This window comes from Sciurus carolinensis, chromosome 2 (genome assembly GCF_902686445.1).
Source record: "Sciurus carolinensis chromosome 2, mSciCar1.2, whole genome shotgun sequence".
NCBI classification, from domain to species: Eukaryota; Metazoa; Chordata; class Mammalia; order Rodentia; family Sciuridae; genus Sciurus; species Sciurus carolinensis.
In genome coordinates, this window is record NC_062214.1 from 59020416 (window position 1) to 59035647 (window position 15232).

At 35.9% G+C, this 15232-nt stretch overlaps 1 protein-coding gene across 9 annotated transcripts in view; it reads right to left on the bottom strand.

Annotated features, from left to right (window-relative positions):
* Nucleotides 1-15232, bottom strand: part of Akap13 (A-kinase anchoring protein 13) — a 358212-nt gene that overhangs the window by 222083 nt on the left and 120897 nt on the right. For all 9 annotated transcript variants that reach the window (XM_047540454.1, XM_047540456.1, XM_047540458.1 and 6 more), the window contains one exon: nt 482-629. In XM_047540454.1, coding sequence (XP_047396410.1) covers nt 482-629 — 148 coding nt within the window. The remainder of the gene's footprint in view (nt 1-481; nt 630-15232) is intronic.

Consider the following 15232-nt stretch of genomic DNA (forward strand, 5'->3'; position numbering starts at 1 on the left):
TAAGCTTTCATTCCACAATGAACTATAATTTATGAATTTTGGGAAAATTTGGCTTCATGAAAAATTTTGTAGGTTTTTCTATCTTAGATATGAGAAATGCATAACTGTGTGTGTTTTCTTTTTTGGTTTTACCACCATGAAATTCATAAAAATCTGTACGCCCATAATAGCAATCACATGAGAATTTATATCTTCCACACTGTGTTTTAGTATTTCCCAAATTTCAACATTACAATAAATTAATTTTTGCTGATCCTGATTTTTCAATTTATAACATCACATTATTGCATTTATTTCTAATTAGGTTCACACTTTTTTGGAACAAGCAAGATTAATAAAATATAGTACCTATGTAATTAAAAAATCTGAAAATAGTTGTATCACTCTGGTTCACTCTTAATATTACTCTATACTACAGAATATACTATAAAAGTGTTCAAGGACTAGTAAAGGCTAGAAAAGATCCCATTCAAATACTTACCAGGAGTGATGGTCTCCAAAGTATCAGAACTGATCTTCCGGGTACTGGTACAGTGATGGAGGGTAGAACCCGAAAACACCAAGTAAAAAACTACATCATCTTCAACTTTGTCCTCTTCAGCAAGCAGTACTGTAACAACACAATCACCCTAGGAAAGGAAAGATATGGCAAATTTGCATTAGCAAGGCTGTACATGGGAGCCTATCTTTATAAAATATTGTAGTTAAGGAAAATTAAATATATCATCTCAACTGTGAAACTGTACCCCAATTCTGGTAGTATAAAAACAAACATACACTGAGCACTTACATGCCTGGCAATATGTAGGCAATGGGAATACAAAATGTGCCTGAAAATAAGATCTCTGACCTCTTTCAGCATACATTTTAAGGGAGGTGATAATATAAACATGTAAACGAATAACAGTGTATTTCTTTGATGAATAGGTTCAAGAGGAGATTAAAAATTACACAAAGAAGATGGAGTGGTATGTCAAAGAGTTATATCCTCACAGTCAGAATGCTCTTGGCCCCCGTTTTCAAGTTGCAAGAATGATTTCTCTAAATTCTACATCCCAAGAATCACCACCAGCTCAATCCATTCTCCAACAAAGAATGAACCCAACTGGAAATACTAGCACATAAAGAACATATGCCTGGACTTCAGGTACATCTGTACTGAAGTCCCACCTACCAAGACTTGATTTTACTTCCCTTGACTACACAGATATGATCCTTCTCTCCTTATAGCTAATATATGAAAACTTTTGGAAGAGATTCAGCTCTCATCTTCATCTGACAAGAAGAAAGGTCACTTTTCTAACTATTTGTGTGTCCTAACCATCTGGAATCCAAGCCCTTTTTCATTCATCCCTCTATGAAGCCTCTATAATCAGATAAAAATCTTATGCCAATAAATCTGCCCATGCTTTCACAAGTATTTAAAAGGCAAGATACTTTTTGTTCTTTAGTTATATTCTTGTAGCAGTTTTTATAGGCTGATTCTTAAACCTGAGGCCAGTGGCTAAATCCAATATATTCTATGAAAAACAGTCCTGATTACCATTCTCCGAACTGTAAACATTACATAATTTGTGTTGTAACCAAAAGCTAACAAGATTTTAAAGCATCAAGGAAAGACTTTTCATTCATTCCCATTTTGACAATAAAGTCCATATGAGAAACATGCCACCCTGTGGTCACATCTTATTAAGGCTCAGAAAAATCTACAGAGTCAAACATAGGATCAAGTCTGTTAACAGATGTGTTCCAGTAGGTCAATTTTAAAAACAGAGTTCAAAGAATTTCCCAAAGAACCAAGATCTCTTAAGGTGTTCAAATTTGTCAATGCAACACATAAGTCAGAATAAACTACAATTACAAATAAGCTTTAACTTACTGTGCCTTAAATTTAGTTATTGACATGATTACTGAACTGGAGAGTTCCAAAAGTACCCAACACAAGGAGTATTACAGTCAGTAAAACAGATCTATCACTAATTTAGATCAATTGTCAGAATTATACTTTTTCTTTACACGTAAGTTCCCCTCTTGGAAACAACTGTGAAAAGCATAAGCTGGCAAAATGTTTAATATCCCTTGGAATGATACAACCAATTAAACTGTCTACAGCACATGAGAAGAGTCAATTTCTCAAGGTATATAAATATCACTATATCCTGAAAAAAATCTTCAATCAAACCAAACTTCAAAAGTCGAGGAAAGACTTTTCATTCCTTCCCATTTTGACAATGAAGTCCATAAGAGAAACATGCCACCTTTTCCACAGCTGACACAATGATCCATGGGCCATATATTGCTTTCCACTTGTTTTTGTAGGGCTCACAAGATGAGAGAGGTTGTCATATTTTAAATGGTCCACAAAAAAATTCACATGAAAACCTTTAATGTGCAAATGATATAAAACTTCAATCTCAGTGTTTATAAAGTTTTACCAGAACCGAGTCATGCCTATTCATTTACATATGTCTATGGTTACTTTTGCACTATAATGGCCCACAGCAGCTTAGTGTATTTAACCAACTGGACCTTTTCACTTAGATTTTTTTTTTTTAAGTTCTTAATTTTATTTTTTTTTTATTGTAAACAAATGCAATACATGTTGTTTCTCTTTGCACATGGAGTAACAGCATACCATTTGCATAATCATACATTTACATAGGGTAATGGTGTTTGATTCATTCTGTTATTTTTTCCTTCCCCCCACCCCTCTTTTCCCTCTATACAGTCCCTCCTTCCTGCATTCTTGCCCCCCTAACCCCCATTATGTGTCATCATCCGCTTATCAGCGAGATCATTTGTCCTTTGGTTCACTTAGATTTTTTTTTTCTTGTATTTCCTATTTGTTCTAATTAGCTATACATAACAGCATCTTCATTCCAGCTCGTCGAGTCACTCAGCCTGGAACTCACTGGGTTCTCAGGGCCGACTCAGGTGGCACTTCCTGGGACCTGAAACCAGCCCAGTCCCTGACTCCCTCCTCAATCTGGTATCCACTGATCACCTCATCCCACTGGTTTGGTAATCAATGGCATCCTCTGGCTCCCCAATGCCCAGTCCCCCAACCCTCCTCTCCAAACCACCAACCCAGCCTCGTGCTTGCAATGCCATGGCCAGTCTGTAGCTCTCACTGCCTAGTCCTGACCTACCGGACACAGAACAGCTTTCCATGACAGGCACACCTGTCCCGGCACTCAGCCCTCGGGGGAGAGAGAGAGGGTCCTCCCTGGGAAGTCAAAAAGGTGGGGACAGTAGACATACAGTTTAAAGACTAAATTATCAGGAATTTAGGGTCCACAGGAGATGTAATGGGCTAAGACCAGGCTCCTGTATCACCCGAGTGGACCCCAAAGGAGACTCCTAGGTTGCAGTCTTCCAACGGGGACCAGCAATTGTTGTACCCCGCCTCCAGGAGTTCCGCTTCCAAGACTAACCCTCCCACCAAGACTAACTTTCACCATCCTGAGGGTGAAGACACCAGCAAACTCCAGACAACCCCACCTATCAGATGAGAAGGGAAGCAGAGAAGATATTCAACTCCAACAGAAACAATTGTTCAATTTTCCTTCGAGATTTTTTATTCTTTCTTTCTTTTCCTACACTTACATCCCCAACATTTTGAAACCTAGTACTTTTCATGCATCAGGATACTGAGGAGTAGGATGTCTGAATAGTATATTATAGTTTGTTGTATATTCTCTTATTTTTACTTTTCTTTTTTTCTTTAAACTCTTTTTATGTACTTTCCTCTCACTTATCTGTTTCCCTGGAGTTTCTTTCTTTCTTTTTTCCCCGCTAACAGCCAACTTCTTTTGATTCCTCTTTCACTCTTCCTATGATCTAACATCTCTATATTCTCACCTCCTACCTCAAAAACATCACATCCTACACTACCACCCTGCCCCTGCCAGTTCTCTTTGTTCACCATTAGAAATTACAAACCTACTGCTTATATTGTAGATGATAATCAAACACATGACTTCCGTTTATTGTGACAAAACTGTAAATGTCTTAATAGGAGCTATTGGTTTAAGGCTGCATACTGTTTGCATTGAATGCTGTTAATACTGATCTCCCCTTTGAAGGAGAGGTATTGGCAACCTGCAGGGACACTATAAATCTATATGGTAGAAACTGTAGTACCCCGGATCTGCACTGCTAAAGGAGAAGACACACGAACAACATGAAAAAACAAGGGAAGAAAGCACCCCAAACAAACTAAGATGCTACAATAATCAAATCCATGGGCAGCACAGAAGAAATGTCAGAGAAGGTGTTCAGAATATACATAGTTAAAATGATCTTCAAAGTAAAGGATAATATAAAAGACAAAATGAAGGCAGCAAAAGATCACTTCAACAAAGACATAAGACATTCTTGGGGGAAAAAAACCATAAATCCTTGAAATGAAGGAAACAAGAAGCCAAACTAAAAATTCAATAGCAAGCATCAACAACAAACTAGATCACTTGGAAGACAGAACCCCCAGCAAAACATACAACTTGAAAATACTGTTGAACACACAGTGAATATGGTAAGAAACCAGGAACAGAAACTCCAAGAATCATGGAATAACATGAAAAGACCAAATTCAACATCTATCAGGATAGAGGAAGGCACAAAGACACAAACCAAAGGAATGCAAAATCCTTTTAATGAAATAATATCAGAAAATCTCCTAAACCTAAAAAATTAAGTGAAAAGTCAAATACAAGAGACTTATAGGACACCAAATGAACAAAATTACAGCAGACCCACACCAAGGCACATTATAATGAGAATGACTAATATACAAAATAAGGATAGAATTTTAAAGCCTGCAAGGGAAGAAAATCAAATTACGTATAGGGGGAAACCAATTCTGAGCCCAGTTGATTTCTCAACCCAGACAATCAAAGGTATAACAAGCTCTGACAGAAAATGAAGGGCAATCAAGAATTCTATACCCAGGAAAATTAAGCTTCAGATACGATGACAAAATAAAAACCTTCCACGATAAACGAAAGTTAAAAGAATTTACAACTAGAAATCCTGCACTATACAACATTCTTAGCTAAAAATTCTATGAGGAGGAAATGAAAAACATGAAAATCAATAAAGGGAGGAATTATACCAAAGGAAAATCCAGTCAAAGGAGAAATCAGGTCAATTAAAACCAAATTAAACCAAAATAACTGGGAATAAAAATCATACCTCAATAATAACCCTGAAGGTTAATGGTCTAAATTCATCAATCAAAAGACAAAGTCTGACAGATTAGATTTTTTAAAAAGATCCAACAATATGCTGCCTTCTAGACACGCATCTCATAGGAAAAGACTTCCACAGACTGAAGGTGAAAGGTTGGGAAAAAAATATTACTCACATGGAATGTGGAAACAAGCAGGGGTGTCCATCCTCATATCAAATAAAGTAGACTTCAACCCAGAGTCAGTCAGAAGGGATAAAGAGATTTCATACTGTTTAAAGGAATTACACATCAACAAGAAATAACAATTGTAATAAGTATTTATGCCCCAAACAATGGAGCATCTACATGTAACAAACAAGCCTTCTCAATTTCAAGAATCAAACAGACCACAACACAATAATACTGGGTGGCTTTAACACATCTTTCTCACCACTGGATAGATCTTCCTAACAAAAATCAAAGCAACTACAGCATTAAATAATACAATCAATAATTTAGACTTTATGAACATATATATAGATTATTTCATCCAACAACAAGCAAGTGTACTTTTTTCTCTGCAGCACATGGATCCTTCTTTAAGGCCATATGTTATGCTACAAAGCAACTGTTACCAAATCCAAAAAAGAGATACTACCCTGCATTCTATCAGATCATAATGGAATGCAATTAGAAATCAATGATAATAAAAAATAGAAGCTACTCCAACACCTGGAGACTGAATAGCATGCTACTGAATAATGAATGGATAGCAGAAGACATCAGGGAGGAGATCAAAAAATTCTTAGAGGTAAATAAGAACATTGATAGAACACAGCAAAATCTCTGGGACACTGTGGTAAGTGGAAAGTTGAATGCACTGAGCTCATTCATTAAAAGAATAAAAAGTCAACAAATAATTGACCTAACATTACATCTCAAAGTCCTAGAAAAAGAAAAACAAATCAACACCCAAAGTTGTAAAAGACAGGAAATAATTACAATCAGAGTTAAAATGAAAGAAGCAATTTTTAAAAATTGACAAAATGAAAGTTGGTTCTTTGAAAAAGTAAATAAAATTGATAAACCCTTAGCCACAGTAATGAAGAGAGAGAAAACTCAAATTACTAAAATTCGTGATGAAAAAGGAAATATCATGATGAATGCTGATAAAATACAGAAGATATTTAGAAACTTTTAAAAATTTATACTCCAATAAAATAGAATTCACTTAGATTTTTAATTGCAATTTTTTTTTTTAACTTAAGATTTCTCACCTGGAAGTCTGAGAATTTATATTCCTTTTCTAGCTGGAGGATTTCCTCTCCACATCTTTCTAGGGGACTTCCTGTGCCCCTACTAGTAATGTCTGGAGCCTGCCTTTCTCTGATAACAGAAGAGATAACCTAACACAGGCGAAAGTCCTTTCAACAAAGCTTTCAATATCAAAGTTTTTTTTATACTCAAGACAAAAGTAAATAAGTTTTAAGTTGTTTTCATATCTTTAAAAACCTTATGCCCAACATATTAAGAAGGAACAAAAGTTTCATTCACATAGAGGCCGCCTGGAATTAGAGTTTTCCTTGAAGGAGCATTCTCGGCACTCTGATACAATCACTGAGATTAAAAAAAAAAAAAAATTGCATTTCAACCACATGACCCTCTTATACTACAGTAAGTAGTACCAGATACCTAATATTACTTGAGATGACCTGGAGAGATTAAGTAAGTGTAATAGTGACCAAAAATAAAAATTAAAAAAAAGGGAACCAATCTAAATGCCCTTCAATAGATGAATGGATAAAGAAACTGGTATGTATACACAATGGACTATTACTCAGCCTTAAAAAAGAATGAAGTTATGGCATTTGCAGGTAAACAGATGGAGTTGGAGAATATCATGCTAAGTGAGATAAGCCAATCACAAAACCAAATGTCAAATATTTTCTCTGATAAGTGGATGCCGATCTACTGGGGGTGGGGGGCACTGTAGGGAAGAATGGGAGGAACTCTGGGTTGTGCAGAGGAGAGTGAGGAGAGGGGTGGGGCGGTGGGGATGGGAAGGACAGTAGAATGAGACAAATATTATTACCCTATATACATGTATGATTACAGACTGTTGTGATTCAGCACCACAACAGTACAGCCAGAGGAATGAGAAGTTATGCTCCGTTTGTGTACATTGTGTCAAAATGCATTCTACTGTCACGCATAACTAATCAGAACAAATTTTAAAAGTTAAAAAAAAAGAAATGGGTAAAGAAACTAAACACACTCCTAAAAGAAGAAATATGAAGACTACAAACATATGAAAAAAAAATGTTCAACATCTCTAACAGATGTTGAATTAGAGAAATGCAAATTAAAGCAACACTGAAATTACACGTCACTCCAGTCAGAATGGCAATAATAAAGAATACAAGCAAGAGAAACACAGACCCAGCCCAGGGCTGCCGGGTGAGACTTCCACACCAGGGAGACGGGCCCAGAGATCCAGACCCACACTAGCTGGGCCCCAGCCCGCAGTCTAGTGCCCGTGCTGCGGCTGACCACCTGTCAACATGTGGACATGCCTCTGCCCACTATCATGGATCATACCCCACCTGGAGGCCATCATCCCTAGAGGGGCAGCATCTATTTTGGGTCACTGTATTATCAAGTTCCTCCAAGACATCAGGCTACTAAAGGCTAGAAAGTTTGAACAATACTGTATAGTTTTACTGTAGATTTTTTTATTAGTACTAATGTTATAATTATTCCTATTGTACCTACTATTATTCCTACTTTTCTTTTATTAATATTTTTCTGATTCTACTTTCCTCTTATCTGTCTCCTTGGAGACTCTCTCTCCCTTTTCACATGTTAACAACCAACTTCTTTTAATTCCACTTTCACTACTCCTATGACACAGTATCTCTATAGACAAACTTCTTATCTCATTAATTTTGTATTTTATACCCCTCCCCATCCTCTTTGTCCACCTTTAGAAATTGTGGTCCTTATTCCAAACCTGTTGGCAAAGCTGTAGATAATAATCAAACTCATAATCTCTGTTCATTAAGACAATATATTAATAAGGGACTATTTGAGTTAAAGATGCATATTGTGTGTATGGTGTGCTGCTAATATTGATCTCTCACATCAAGGTGAGTTATTGGCAACCTGCAGGGATGCTATAAGTCTATAGGCAGGAAATTGCCATACCTCGGGTTTGCGATCCTAGAGAGGAAGATACATGAGCAATATGAGAAAACAAGGGAATAAAGTGTCCAAAACAAACCTAGATGCTACATCTTTAAAATTCAATGACAGCATGGCAGAAGAAATGTCTGAAAGGGAGTTCAGAATGTACATAATTAAAATGATCAGAGAAGCAAACGAGGATAAGAGCAAATGCAGGCATTGAATGATTGCACTAATCAACAGTTAAAAGAGCAAATGCAGGAAGCAACAGGTCCTTCAAATAAAGAGATAAAGATTCTGGGGGGTGGGGGGGAGGAAACAAACTCTTGAAATGAAGGAAACAATAAACCAGATTAAAAACTCCATAGAAAGCATAACCAAGAGGACAGAACACCTGGAAGACAGAACCTCAGACTCTGAAGACAAAATATTTAATTTTGAAAACAAAGTTGACCAAACAGAGAAGATGGTAAGAAATCAAGAACAGAACCTCCAAAAATAATGGGATATCATGAAAAGACCAAGTTTAAGAATCACCGGGATTGAGGAAGGCACGGAGAAACAAACTGAAGGAATGAACAATCTATTCAATGAAATGATATCAGAAAATTTCCCAAATCTGAAGAATGAAATAAAAAATCAAATACAAGAGGCTAATAGGACACCAAATGTACAAAATTACAACAGACACACACCAAGGCACATTATAATGAAAATACCTACTGTACAAAATAAAGATAGGATTTTAAAGGTTGTAAGAGAAAAAAAATCAAATTACATTCGGGGGAAACCAATATGGATACTAGGAGATTTCTGAACCCAGAACTGAAAAGCTAGAAGGGCCTAGAACAGCATTTTTCAGGCTCTGAAAAAAAATGGATGCCAACCATCCATTCTGAAGGTAAGGCAAAACTTACCTTCAGATTTGACAACGAAATAAAATCCTTCCATGATAAACAAAAGCTAAAATAATTTACATACAGAAAGCCAGTACTACAGAACATTCTCGGTAAAATATTCCATGAGGAAGAAATGAAAAACAATGATGCAAGTCAGGAAAGGGAGGAACTACCCTAAAGGAATACCAAATAAAGGAGAAACCAAGTCGTTAAAAACCAAAATGACCAGGAATACAAATCATATCTCAATAACCCTGAATGTTAATGGCCTGAACTCATCAATCAAATGACAGACTGACAGACTGGATTAAAAAGAAAGACTCAACAATATGCTGTCTTCAAGAGACTCATTTCATAGAAAACGATGCCCACAGACAAAAGGTGAAAGGATGGGGAAAAACATACCATGTATATGGACTCAGTAAATAAGCAGGGTATCCATCCTCATATCAGATAAAGTGGACCTCAAGTCACAGTTAGTCAGAAGGGATAAAGAAGGACATTTCATACTGCTTAAGGGAAGCATAAATCAGCAAGACATAACAATCATAAATATTTATGCTCCATATAATGGCTCATTCATGTATGTCAAAAAAATCCTTATCAATTCCAGGAACCAAATAAGACCACAACACAATAATACTAGGTGATTGTAACACATCTCTCTCACCACTGGACAGATTTTCCAAACAAAAATTGAACAAAGAAACCATAGATCTTAATAACACAATTGACAATTTACACTTAACAGACATATATAGAATATTCTATCCATCAATAAGCAAATACACTGTTCTCAGTAGTACATGTATTCTTCTCTAAAACAGACCATATGTTATGCCACAAAGCTACTTGTAGCAAATACAAAAAGATAAAGATACTATCTTGTATTCTATCAGATCATAATGGAATGAAATTAGAAATCAATGACAAAATAAAAAACAGACACTCCAACACCTGGAGATTAAATAATATTCTATTGAATAATGCATGGATAACAGAAGACATCAGGAGGAAAATAAAAAAATTCTTAGAGGTAAATGCAAACAAAGAGAACAACATATCAAAATCTCTGGGACACTATGAAAGCAATACTAGTAGGAAAATTCATTTCATGGAGCTCATTCAATAAAAGAAGAAAAAGTCAACAAATAAACGTCCTAACACTACAGCTCAAAGCTCTACAAAAAGAACAGATCAACACCAAAAGTAGTAGAAGACAGGAAACAGTTAAAATCAGAGCTGAAATCAATGAAATTAGAATAAAAGAAACAATCGAAAAAATTGACAAAATAAATAGTTGGTTCTTTGAAAAAATAAACAAAATTGAAAAAGCCTTAGCCATATAACAAAGAGGAGAGAGAAAACTCAAATTACTAAAATTCAGAATGAACAGGGAACTATCACGACAGACACTATTGAAATACAAAACATAATTAGAAGCTATTTTGAAAATCTATACTCTGACAAAATAGAAAATCTCGAAAACATCAACAGGTTTCTAGAGACATATGATCCACCCAAACTGAATCAGGAAAACATACACAATTTAAATAGATCAATTTCAAGTAATGAAATAGAAGAAGTCATCAGAAGATTACAAACAAAGAAAAGTCCAGGACCAGATGGATTCTCAGCTGAGTCCTATAAGACCTTCAAAGAAGAGCTCATTCCAATACTTCTCGAAGTATTCCATGAAATAGAAGAGGAGGGAACCCTTCCAAACTCGTTCTATGAAACCAGTATCACCCTGATACCTAAACCAGACAGATGCACATCAAGGAAAGAAAATTTCAGACCAATATCCTTAATGAACATAAATCCAAAAATTCTCAACAAAATTTTAGCAAATTGCATACCAAAACATTTAAAAAATAGTGCACCATGACCAAGTGGGGTTTATCCCAGGGATACAAGGTTGGTTCAACATTCGGAAATCAATAAATGTAATTCACCATATCAACAGACCTGAAGTTAAGAATCACATGATTATTGTAATAGATGCAGAAAAAGCATTTGATAAAATACAGCACCCCTTCATGCTCAAAACACTAAAAAAAAAAAAAAAAAAAAAAAAATAGAGATAGTAGGAACATTCCTCAAAATTGTACAGGCTATCTATACTAAGCCTATGGCCAATATCATTCTAAATGGAGAAAAACTGAAAGTATTCCCCCTAAAAATGGCCCTCTTTCACCACTTCTATTCAACATCATTCTTTAAACACTAGCCAATTAGACAGACCAAAGAAATTAAAGGGATAGAAATGGGAAAAGAAGAACTCAAACTATTTCTATTGCTGATGACAGGATTCTATATTTAGAGGAGCCAAAAAATTCCACCAGAAAGCTTCTGGAACTCATAAATGAATTCAGTAAAGCACCCGGATATAAAATCAATGCTCATAAATCTAACGCATTTTTATTCATAAGTGATGAATCCTCTGAAAAAGAATTTAGGAAAACTACCCCATTCACAATAGCCTCAAAAAAATAAAATAAAATACTTGGGAATCAATCTAACAAAAGAGGTAGAAGATCTCTACAATGAAAACTACCTAACACTAAAGAAAGAAATTGAAGAAGACCTTAGAAGATGGAAAGATCTCCTGTGTTCTTGGATAGGCAGAATTAATATTGTCAAAAGGGTCACGCTACCAAAAGTGCTATTCAAATTCAATGCAAACCCAATGACATACCTCACAGAAACAGAGCAAGCAATCGTGAAATTCATCTGGGAGAATAAGAGACCCAGAATAGCTAAAGCAATCCTTAGCAGGAAGAATGAAGCAGGGGGTATCACACTATCAGAATTTCAACTATACTACGGAGCAACAGTAACAGAAACGACATGGTGTTGGCACCAAAATAGACGGGTAGATCAATGGTAAAGAACAGAGGACACAGAGACAAACCCAAATAAATACCATTTTCTCATACTAGATAAAGGTGCCAAAAATATACAATGGAGAAAAGATAGCCTCTTCAACAAATGGTGCTGGGAAAACTGGAAATCCATATACAGCAAAATGAAACTAAATTCCTATCTCTCACCCTGCACAAAAAACTCAAAATCGATCAAGGACCTTGGAATCAAGACCAGAGACCCTGGACCTTATAGAAGGAAAAAGTAGGTCCAAATCTTCATCATGTTGGCTTAGGACCAGACTTCCTTAACATGACACCCAAAGCACAAGAAATAAAAGCAGAAATCAATAATTGGGATAGATTCAAACTAAAAAGCTTTTTCTCAGCAAAGGAAACTATCGGCAATGTGAAGAGAGAGCCTACAGAGTGGGAGAAAATCTTTGCCACACATACTTCAGACAGAACACTAATCTCCAGAATCTATAAAGAACTCAAAAACCTTTACACCAAAAATACAAATAAGCCAATCAACAAATTGGGCATCAGGTAGGAAGGAAACTATCAACAATGTGAAGAGAGAGCCTACAGAGTGGGAGAAAATCTTTGCCACTCAAGCTTCAGATAGAGCACTAATCTCCAGAATCTATAAAGAACTCAAAAAACTTTAAACTAAGAATATAAATAATCCAATCAATAAATGGGCTAAGGAAATGAGCAGACACTTCACAGAAGAAGATCTACAAGCAATCAACATATACATGAAAAAATGTTCAACATCTCTAGTAATGAGAAATGCAAATCAAAACTACCCTAAGATTCCATCTCACCCCAATTAGAATGGCTATTATCAAGAATACAAGCAACAACAGGTGTTAGAGAGGATGTGGGGAAAAAGGTACACTCATACATTGTTGGTGGGGTTGCAAATTAGTGCAGCCACTCTGGAAAGCAGTGTGGAGATTCCTCAGAAAACTTGGAATGGAACCACCATTTGACCCAGCTATCCCACTCCTTGGCCTATACCCACAGGACTTAAAATCAGCATACTACAGTGATGCAGCCATATCAATGTTCACAGCTGCTCAGTTCACAATAGCTTGATTGTGGAACCAACCTAGATGCCCTTCAATTGATGAATGGATAAAGAAACTGTGGTACATATACACAATGGAATATCACTCAACCATAAAGAAGAATAAAACTATGGCATTTGCAGGTAAATGGATGAAACTGGAGAATATCATGCTAAGTGAGGTAAGCTAATCCCCCAAAACCAAAGCCTGAATGATCTCTCTGGTAAGCGCATGATGACACATAATGCGGGGTGGGAGGGAGGCAAGAATGGAGGAAGGATGGACTGTATAAAGGAAAAAGAGGGTTGAGAGAGGTGGGGGGAAGGAAATAACAGAATGAGACAAACATCATTTCCCTATGTGCATGTATGATTCCCCAAATTGTACAACTCTACTTCATGTACAAACAGAGAAACAAGCTATACAGCATTTGTTCACAATGAATCAAAATAAATAAACTATATATAAAAACAAAGAAGAATACAAGTAAAATAAATGTTGGTGAGGAAGTTGGGAAAAAGGTACACTTATACATTGCTGGTGGGACCACAAATTAATCCAACCACTCTGGTAAATAGTACCGAGATTCCTCAAACCACTAGGAATGGAATCAACATTTGACCCAGTTATCCCACACCTTGGTATATATCCAAAGGATTTAAAATCAGCATTCTACAGTGACTCAGTCACATTAATGTTTACAGCAGTATAATTCACAATAGCTAAACTGTGGAGCCAACCTAGGTGCCTGAATAGATGAATGGATGAACAAAATGTGATGCACACAAGAGTATTATTCAGCCATAAAAAAAGAGACTTTATTATATTTGCTGGTAAATAGATGGGTCTGGACACTTATCATGCCAAGTGAAGTAAGCCAATCCCCAAAAAACCAAAGGTCTGAATGTTACAGTGTTTTTTTTTTTTTTCCAATAGGCAGAAGCTAATCCACAATAAGGGGAGTAGGGAGAAATGAAAGTTCCCTGGATTAAACAAAGGGGAATCAATGGAAGATAGGGGCAAAAGGAAAAGGAAAGACAATGGAATGAATCTGACAAAACTCCTATGTTCATAATTGAATATACCACAGTAAATCTCACCATCATGCACATCCACAAGACTGAGGTCCTAATGAGAGTAAGATCTATTATATGCTTATACAATGATTATCAAAATGGACTCTACTGGTATTTTCTATAACTAAAACCAATAAAAATTAGCTTTTCATAAAAGGGTTATAAAAGTAATTCTAAATGGTAATCACTGGTCTCAGTTCTCCCAATCCTTATTCATTTATAAAGTATATCTACTGCATTAATAGCACTGTAATTACCTTTATGTAATTAAATAAGTTAATTTTTTTTCACTTAGATTCCTAACCTGAAATTCCTTTTCTTGATTAAAGATTTTCTCTCCACATAAGATCTTGCTGGGAGACTATTTTCCACAATTCTAGTGATCTGTTGCCTTCCCATAACTGGGGAAATTGACTTCTTAGGGAAAAAATGGGAGGGGAAGAAACAAAGATTTGAAACAGGGAATATGATAAATAAGATTAAGGGAATAAGAAAATGTTTTGTGGGAGAAATGATAAAAGAAGGGATAGCACTGTCATCTTAAATAGTAAGACAGTGCCAGCCATCAGATTTTTGAAGGTGGGCCCTGGTCAGCAAAAAGACAATTGCATTGTTATGCTGGAGCTGACATGTATAGACACATAAGAGCTGACTGTTAAACTTTCAGGAATTCTACAAGCCAACTGTTAAATGTGGCCATTATTTAAAATTAAAGTATAAGTTTATAATTAGACAAATTATATTAAGAACAAATTTCATAAATACTAAAAATCACTTTTTATTCTATATCTTCCTGTTATTTGTGTTGAAGTTTGTAGCTATCATGGCTATATGACAGAAATTCTGTATAATGGTGTGCTACTGCACATGTCTTCCTAGCATACATATCTTGCCAATTCTGTCTTCAGTTAAGTGAGACTGCCAGCTTTGAAATCAACCATTTGGGAGTATCTACACCAATGAA